General features: G+C 43.0%; 1 protein-coding gene across 1 annotated transcript; it reads right to left on the reverse strand.

Annotated features, from left to right (window-relative positions):
• Positions 1-5466: 5466 nt before the first annotated feature.
• LOC105514651 (zinc finger protein 845) lies at positions 5467-9233 on the reverse strand. The gene is made up of 2 exons (XM_011946152.1): positions 5985-9233; positions 5467-5820 (listed from the first exon to the last, which is right to left on the reverse strand). The coding sequence occupies exon 1, from the start codon at positions 9216-9218 to the stop codon at positions 6417-6419; it is 2802 nt and encodes a 933-aa protein (XP_011801542.1). The 5' UTR covers positions 9219-9233; the 3' UTR covers positions 5467-5820; positions 5985-6416.
• Positions 9234-9685: the final 452 nt, after the last annotated feature.

Raw genomic sequence — 9685 nt, forward strand, 5'->3', positions numbered from 1 at the left:
TAGGCTGAGGTAGGGTAATTGCTTGAACCCGGGAGGCGGAGGTTGCAGTGACCCGAGATCGCGCCACTGCACTCCAGCCTGGGCAAGAGAGCAAGACCCCGTCTCAAAAAAAAAAAAGAAAAACCCAAAAGGAGGCCAGGTGCGGTGGCTTAGCCTGAATCCCAGCACTTTGGGAGGCCTAGGCGGACAGATCAAGAAATCAGGAGTGTCATGCACGTCCGCGTGAAGAGACCACCAAACAGGCTTTGTGTGAGCAATAAAGCTTTTTAATCACCTGGGTTCAGACTGACTGAGTCTGAAAAAGGAGTCAGCAAAGGGAGATAGGGGTAGGGCAGTCTTATAGGATTTGGGTAGGTAGCGGAAAATTACTGTTCTGTTAAAGGTATTGTTCTCTGGCAGGCAGGAGCGGGGGTCACAAGGTGCTCAGCGGGAAGCTTCTGAGACTCATTGTTCAGGAGAAGGAATGTCACAAGGTAATGTCAACACTTAAGGCAGGAACTGGCTGTTTTCACGTCTTTTGTGGCTCTTCAGTTGCTTCAGGCCATCTGGATGTATATACGTGCACGTCACAGGTGATATGATGGCTTAGCTTGGGCCCAGAGGTCTGACAAGGAGTTCAAGACCTGCCTGGCCAAGATGGTGAAACCCTGTCTATACCAAAAACTATAAAAATTATCTGGGCATGGTGGCAGGTGCGTGTAATCCTGGCTACTCAGGAGGCTGAGGCAGGAGAATCGGCTGAACCCGGGAGGCAGATGTCATAGTGAGCCGAGATCGGGCCACTGCACTCTAGCTTGGGCGACAGAGTGAGACCCCGTCTCAACAAACAATAAAAACCCAAAAGGAAGGGACCCACGGACTCTCACAGGGAAGTCTCTATATGCTCTATGTGGATGGAGAGGGGCGGGAATGTCCAGGTCTCTGGGGATCCCACCTCCCAAGTATAGCAGAGCCGGGGTCTGGGAAGGGCCGACTTAACTAGAGACAGAGCGAAACTCAGGCGCTGCAGTGTGACCTTCACTGAGGCGACCCGCTTCTATGTCTGTGCGAATCTGCGCAGGACAGAAGCCAGGCCTGGGAGGAACCCCGATGAGGTGGGCGGGGCCCGGGCGAGTCAGTGCGGGGCTGGAAGGGCAAGGGGCGTGGCACGGAAGTGGATAAGTGGCATGCGGGGCAGGGATCCCGGGGGCGGGGTGGGGCAGGGCGGGGCCTACAATTCGCTCCGCCTCCCTCCGCAGCCTGTTTTCCAGGTTTTGGAGGCGAGACTCGCCTTGGATGCTGAAGCATAATTCAAAAGCCTTGGAATTGTATGAAACGGGGATGCAAACTAGAATGTAAAATGCAAAGCAGATCGGGGGAAAGAGCAATTTTATGCTGACGGCCCACAGAACTGAGTAGAAATCCTCTCCTTTTCTATTCCTCATTCATTCAGGAGGGAGAGTCCACCCTGTGCTCAGCTCCAGACTTCCCTAGGGCCACTGCCTGGGATGCGGGATGGAGTGCGCAGGCCTGGGATGAGTGAGGTCACCATCTGCTGCTTAAACACAACAGGGATGCGGGTGTGGGGGCGGGAGCCTGGGGTCCCAGTCACTCAGGAAACAGCGGTGAAGGATCGCTGAACCCCGGGTCCAGGCCAGCATAGGCGGCAAAATAAGACCCCCTCCCATAGGGCTCCCTTCCTGGTCTCAGTTGAAAAAAAAAGCGGAGGGGGGCGAATTAAGAAAAGCACTAACTTTAAAACAGTGGATATAAATAAACCAGTTGTCCCTTACATGAGTAATTTTATGCCACACTATATAAATGAGTTATTCTCAAATACATTTTTTTAGCCTTCCCTGCTACATAATCAAATACTTCTAAGATAAACTTTGTTGACAACATAATATGTTAATGTTACAGGACAGAGAAATATGTTACAGGAAAGGGTCTGGATCCAGATCGCAAGAGAGGGTTCTTTGATCTCGCACAAAAAAGAATTCAGGGCGAGCACATAGTGCAAAGTGAAAGCAAGTTTATTAAGAAAGTAAAAAAATTAAAGAATGGCTACTCCATAGACAGAGGGGGCCCGAGGGCTGCTAGCTGCGCATTTTTATGGTTATTTCTTCAAGTCTGCTAAACAAGGGGTGGATTATTCATGCTTCCCCTTTTTAGACCTTGTAGGGTAGCTTCCTGACGTTGCCATGGCATTTGTAAACTGTAATGGAGCTGGTGGGAGTGTAGCAGTGAGGATGACCAGAGGTCACTCTCCTAGCCATTTTGATTTTGGTAGGTTTAGGCTGAGGTAGGGTAATTGCTTGAACCCGGGAAGCAAAAGTTGCAGTGAAGTGAGATAGCGCCATTACACTTCAGCCTGGGCGATCAGAGAAACTTCATCTCAAAAAAAAAAAAAAAAAAAAAAAAGAAGAGGCTGGAGGCAGTGGCTCATGCCTGTAATCCCAGCACTTTGGGAGGCCGAGGTGGGCGGATCACTTTCTTGAGGTCTGGAGTTGGAGATCAAGCTGACCAACTTGGCAAATCCCGTCTCTTCTAGAAATACAAAAATTAGTTGGGCGTGGTGGCGCCCGGAGTAGTACCAGCTACTCGGGAGGCTGAGGCAGGAGATTCACTTGAACCTGGGAGGTGGAGGTTGCAGTGAGCTGACATTCGGCCACCACACTCCAGCCTGGAATACAGAGGGAGACTCCATCTCAAAAAAAAAAGTAATTTTTAAATTGGAATTACTTGATTTCTTCTTTCTTTTTTGAGATGGAGTTTCACTCTTGTTGCCCAGGCTGGAGTGCAGTGGCACGATCTCCGCTCACTGCAACGTCCATTGTATCTCTTAGAGATGGGGTTTTACCATGTTGCTCACACTCGTCTCGAACTCCTGACTTCAGGTGAATCACCTGCCTCACCCTCCCAGAGTGAGGGAGGCACCGCACCCAGCCTGATTTTGAATTACTTCATTTACTACTGAGATAGAGGTACTATCTTTTTTGTTGTTTGCATTTCAAAGACAGAATTCCCAAGTCCTTTAGAAAGATACCCCTGGATCACCACTAAGATGAAAACAAGTTTTATTGTTTCTAAAAAATACCACTTCTGAAGACAGAGAAAGTACGTTTACAAATTTTCTAAATAAATGTCCTGAGAAAAAGACACAAAAGGAAGGAAAATCTTTTCCTTTATTCTCAAAGGAGGAATTATGCCTCTCGCTTATTTGCTTGAGACAGGGTCTAGCTGTGTCACCCAGGCTGGAGTGCAGTGGGGAGATGAGGGCTCACTTCAGCCTCAAAATCCCTAGTTCAAGTGATCCTCCCACTTCAGCACCCAGAGTAGCTGGGACCACAGGGGTGCACCACCACACCTGGCTGACTTTTTTTACTTTTAGCAGAGAGGAGGTCCCCCTATGTTACCCAGGCTGGTCTTGAACCACCTGCCTCGGCCTCTAAAACCGCTGGGATTATAGGCCTGAGCCACTGCATCTGGTCTCATTGTAAATTTGATGTTTCTTCTTAATTTTAACACAATTTGTATTGCTCTGATAGAGGTTCTTTTCAAACTCACATCTTATCCTTCTGAGTGCCTCAAACTAGAGCCTGTTCAGACATGTTATAACAAGTTTATATCAGTTCATTTTGGTGCAAAAAGTCTGAAATTTACGCATAAATTTTTCATATGTATTTTTCCATGAACTTCTTGAAGACCCTTATACTAGCAAACTGTATTCAAGAGGATATAAAAAGGGATTGTAAACATTCAAGTGCTACTTACTCATGGGATGCAAGGATGGTTCAACATACTCAAATCAATGGGATACACACTTGCACAGAATGACAGATAAAAAGCATTTCACAAAATTCAATATTCATTCTTCGTAAAAATCCTAAACAATATAGGTAGAGTTTTACCTCAAAAACATAAAGACCATCCCTGAAATGACCACAGCTGAAATAACCAATAAAGGAAAATGGAATGCTTTTCCTGTAGGATCTCACATGATGCAAGAATGCTCTCATCCCTTATATTCAATAAATACTGGCTGTCCCAGACAGAGCAAAAGAAATAAAATTCATCCAAATCAGAAAGAAAGAAGTAAAATTATATTTGTTGGGGCGGGGCTCATGGCTCACACCTGTAATCTCTGCAATTTGGGAGTCCGAGGCGGGCGGATAATGAGGTTAGGAGATCTAACACAGGAGATTCTCTTCAAATTCTCTTCAAAGTTCTCACCATATTGGCCCACCATCTGGGCCAACATGGTGAAACCCCGTCTGTACTAAAAAAAATACATAAATAAATAAATTAGCCAGGTGTGGCGACATTTGCCTGTAGTCCCAGCTACTCAGGAGGCTGAGACAGGAGAATTGCTTGGATGCGGGAGGACAATTGCTTGGATGCGGGAGGCAGAGGTTGCAGTGAGTAAAGATCATGCCACAGCACTCTAGCCTGGTGACAGAGCAAGACACTGTCTCAAAAAAAAAAAAATTATTTCTTTGTAGGTGATATGACATTCCATATGGAAAGTCACTGGCTGGGTGCAGTGGCTCACACCTGTAATACCAGCACTTTGGGAAGCTGAGGGGGGTGGATCACCTGAAGTCAGGAGTTCAAGACAAACCAGGTCAACATGGTGAAACCCTGTCTCTACTAAAAATACAAAAAAATTATGCGGGCATGGTGGCAGGCACCTGTAATCTCAGTTAGTCGGTAGGCTGAGGCAGGAGAATCACTTAAACCTGAAAGGTGGAGGTTGCAGTGAGCCAAGATCGTGCCATTGCACTCCAGTCTGGGTGACAAGAGCGACAATTCCTCTCAAAAAAAAAAGAAAAAAAAAAAATGCTGGGCACAGTGGCTCATGACTGTAATCTCAGCAATTTGGGAGGCCAAGGAGGGTGGATCATGAGGTTAGAAGACTGAGACCATCCTTGCCAACATGGGGAAACCGCATCTCTACTAAAAATACAAAAATTAGCCAGGCATGGTGGCATGGGCCTGTAGTCCCAGCTACTCAGGAGGTTGAGGTAGGAGATTCACTTGACTCAGGGAGGCAGCGACAGCAGTGAGCCGAGATCACGCCAACGCACTCCAGCCTGGGTAACAGAGCAAGACTGTCTCAAAAAAAAAAAAAAAAAAAAAAAAAGAAAGGAAATCACAAAGAATCAACCAAGATTTTACTGATACTAATAAATCCATTCAGTGTATTTGCAGAATACAAAAAACATCACCCAAAATTAGTTGAATTTCCTTACATTAACAATAAATAATGTTGAGAAACTTATGAAACACTTCAATTTGCTATGAACCTTAAAGTAAGAAATACTTACAAATAAATTGAATTAAGGAGGTGAGAAGCTTGTACCTTGAACTACCTTGATCAAATAAACTAAATAGACATATAACCCACATTGATGCATTGGAAGTATTAATATTGTTAAATGATTATTCAAACAAATGTGATTGAGATTCAACATATACCCACAAAAGTCCCTATCAGTTTTTCTTAAAGAAACAAAAAAACAGGCTGGGAAAAGTGACTCACATCTGTTGGCCAGTCTGGTCTCAAACTGCTGACCTCAAGTGATCTATCTGGCTTGGCCTCCCAAAGTGCTGGGATTACAGGCGTGAGCCACCCTGCCTGGCCCAATCTTCTAAACATCAACACTTTAATGTGAATTAATGCTTGAACTCAATGTTAAGTCAACTCAAACTCAAGTCAATACTGAATTGACTCTAATGCCAATTAATGCATGATGGTTTGCTATACTCATTGCATTTGGAACAATCATCTCAAAAATGAATTTTCTGATGTTCCTCAAGGAGTGACCTCGAACTGAAGACCTTGCCACATTTATGACATTTGTAAGATTTCTCTCCCGTGTGGATTCTCTGATGTCTAATGAGGTGTGAACGTGAAGTAAAGGCTTTGCCACAATCATCACACTTGTGAGGTTTCTCTCCTGTATGAATTCTTGTTTTGCATAAGATGAAGCTTGACTGAAGACCTTGCCACAATCATGACATTTGTAAGGTTTCTCTACTGTAGGAGTTTGCCGATGAACTGCAAGGTATGAACAATGTCTGAAAAATTTGCCACATTTATCACACTTTTAAAATCTCTCTTCATTATGGATTCTCCAATGATTTGCAATGGTTGTAGCATTACTGAAGACTTTGTGGCCATCATTACATTAGTAAAGTTTCCCTACACCATGGATTGCCTGATGGTAAGTGTTGACTACCCACCAAAAGCTTTGCCACACTCATTACACTTGTACGGTTTCTCTCCAGTGTGAATTCTAGTATGTTGTGTCAGGTGTGAATCACACCCAAAATCCTTGTCACAAACTCTTACATTTGTAAGCTTTCTCTCCAGTATGAATTCTGTCTTTTGAGACTTGATTTGCACTGTAAACTTTGTCACATGCTTCACATTTCTAATGCTTCTCTCCAGTATGAATTCTATGATGACGTGCAAGCTTTGCTTTTCGATTAAAAACCTTGCCACATTCATTACACTTGTAAGGTTTCTCTCCAGTATGAATTGTCTTATGAATTACAAGGACTGAATTGTGACGGAAGGTTTTACCACACTCACTACACTTGTAAGGTTTCTCTCCAGTATGAATTCTATGATGACATGCAAGGTGTGCTTGTTGATTAAAAACCTTACCACATTTATTACACTTGTAAGGTTTCTCTCCAGTATGAAGTCTATGATGACGTGCAAGGTTTGCTTTTCGATTAAAAACCTTGCCACATTCACTACACTTGTAAGGTTTTTCTCCAGTGTGAATTGCTTTATGAATTTCAAGGGCTGAATTGTGACGGAAGGTCTTACCACATTCATTACACTTGTAAGGTTTCTCTCCACTGTGAATTGCCTTATGAATTACCAGGGCTGAATTGTGACGGAAGGTCTTGCCACAGTCATTACACTTGTACGGTTTCTCTCCAGTGTGAATTCTAGTATGTTGTGCCAGGTGTGAATCACGCCCAAAAGCTTTGTCACAAACCTTACATTTGTATGGTTTCTCTCCAGTATGAATTCTCCTGTGTTTTTCAAGGCTTGATTTGCGACTGAAAACTTTATCACATTCTTCACATTTGTAAGGTTTCTCTCCAGTATGAAGTCTACGATGGCAGGTAAGGGATGACTTCTGACTGAAGGACTTGCCACACTCATTACACTTGTAAGGTTTCTCTCCAGTATGAATTGCCTTATGAATTACAAGGGCTGAAGTTCGACTGAAGGTCTTGCCACACTCATTACACTTGTAAGGTTTCTCTCCAGTATGGAATCTACGATGGCATGTAAGGTAGGACTTCCGACTAAAGGTCTTGCCACATTCATTACACCTGTAAGGTTTCTCTCCGGTATGAATTCTCCTATGTCTTTGAAGGTTTGATTTGAAACTGAAAGCTTCATCACATTCTTCACATTTGTAAGGTTTCTCTCCACTATGAGTTCGCCAATGAACTGCAAGGTATGAACGATGTCTGAAAAATTTGCCACATCTATTACACTTGTAAGATCTCTCTTCATTATGGATTCTCCAATGATTTGCAATAGTTGTAGCATTACTAAAGACCTGGTGACAATCATTACATTTGTAAAGTTTCCCTATACCATGGATTGCTTGATGGTAAATAAGTGCTGACTGCCCACGAAAGGCTTTGCCACACTCATTACACTTGTAAGGTTTTTCCCCAGTATGAAGTCTACGATGGCGTGTAAGGGATGACTTCCGACTAAAGGTCTTGCCGCATTCATTACACTTGTAAAGTTTCTCTCCAGTATGAATTATCCTATGTCTTTCAAGGTTTGATTTGAAACTGAAAGCTTCATCACATTCTTCACATTTGTAAGGTTTCTCTCCAGTATGAAGTCTACGATGGTATACAAGGGATGACGTCTGACTGAAGGTCTTGCCACAATCGTTACACTTGTAAGGTTTCTCTCCAGTATGAATTCTCTTATGTCTTTCAAGGTTTGATTTGAAACTGAAAGCTTCATCACATTCTTCACATTTGTAAGGTTTCTCTCCAGTATGAAGTCTACGGTGGTATACAAGGGATGACATCTGACTGAAGGTCTTACCACACTCATTACACTTGTAAGGTTTCTCTCCAGTATGGAGCCTACGATGGCGTGTAAGGGATGACTTCCGACTAAAGGTCCTGCTGCATTCATTACACTTGTACGGTTTCTCTCCAGTATGAATTTTCCTATGTCTTTCAAGGTTTGATTTGAAACTGAAAGCTTTGTCACATTCTTCACATTTGTAAGGTTTCTCTCCAGTGTGAAGTCTACGATGGTATACAAGGTATGACGTTTGACTGAAGGTCTTGCCACATTCATTACACCTGTAAGATTTCTCTCCAGTATGAACTGCCTTATGAATTACAAGGGCTGAATTTCGACTGAAGGTCTTGCCACACTCACTGCACTTGTAATGTTTCTCTCCAGTATGAAGTCTACGATGGCACGTAAGGGTTAACTCCTGACTGAAGGTCTTGCCACAATCATTACACTTGTAAGGTTTCTCGCCAGTGTGACATCTACGATGACATGCAAGGTATCGCTTTTGATTAAAGACCTTGCCACACACATCACATTTATACTGTTTCGCTCCTAAAGGGATTATCTGTTGTTTCCTTAAGAGTGAGCTATAATTAAAGGCTTTGCCACTTTCAGTACATGGGAAAGATTTTTCTCTCACGTGTACTTCCTGCTTTTGTGTGAGTAATGAAGAATTCAGGAAATTATTCCCATAGTTATTAGATATATGGGTTTTGGGCCTACAAGAAATTCTTTGGGCTGTTGAAAATGAAGCAGCATTGTTGATAGACTTCTCAATGCTTTGGGATGTTGAAACCGAGGAATCGTCGTTGATAGACTTCTCAACTTGATTACCAATCTTCCCTTCGGGCTGAAATATATGCAGTTCAGGCAGCTGCGAATGAAAGCTTACTCCAAGCTGATCTTTCATAGGTTTATTTCCAGCATACACTTGATCCTGTCGGTTTGTACTACTCGTCAACTCTTTGATTTTTGTCATAGGTGCTTCATGGCTATTTATTTCATCTTCTTTCCACTGAAACTCAAAATCACGCATATCTTTCTCCATTTCCTGGAAGCAAAAATCTCCAATGTGACGACGTTCATATCTTTGCATTGTCCCTCTGTGGATCACCTCTGTATTGCCTTGTGCTGTGGATGAGAACTCCTTCATCATGCATTTGGAAGAGATATCTACAAAATATAAACACCAATAGGTTTCCACTTAAGTACAGATGGTATATAATACTGAAATGTGTAACTAGGACACAAAAAGCAATACTTATTTTAAACTTCCCAAACATTATCTTGAAAGTTTAGGAACACAAAAGAGTAAGATTCTTCAATAAATAAAGGGCGATTACATGTGCTTGAAATCATTTCTACGGAAGTCTATTTCCAATATCATGTCAAAATGCTGACAGGGCACAAGCGTGTATAAGCCTAAAGTAAGGAGTGTTTTTCCACTGTGACCCTAAACTCTATAAGAGTTTGCAAAAAACGTATCACTGTCACATCAATGAAGAGAAAAGCATATATTCTTCATATTTACAGCATATTTACTATATACAAATAAATGCTAAAGGACCACACAATAGGCCGGGCGCGGTGGCTCAAGCCTGTAATCCCAGCACTTTGGGAGGC

Source organism: Colobus angolensis, unplaced genomic scaffold (genome assembly GCF_000951035.1).
Source record: "Colobus angolensis palliatus isolate OR3802 unplaced genomic scaffold, Cang.pa_1.0 Scaffold25, whole genome shotgun sequence".
In the NCBI taxonomy this organism is placed as follows: Eukaryota; Metazoa; Chordata; class Mammalia; order Primates; family Cercopithecidae; genus Colobus; species Colobus angolensis.

Bases quoted from the DNA above. Each gene is read 5' to 3' on its own strand.
- LOC105514651 (XM_011946152.1), bottom strand. From the start codon at position 9,218: ATGATGAAGGAGTTCTCATCCACAGCACAAGGCAATACAGAGGTGATC.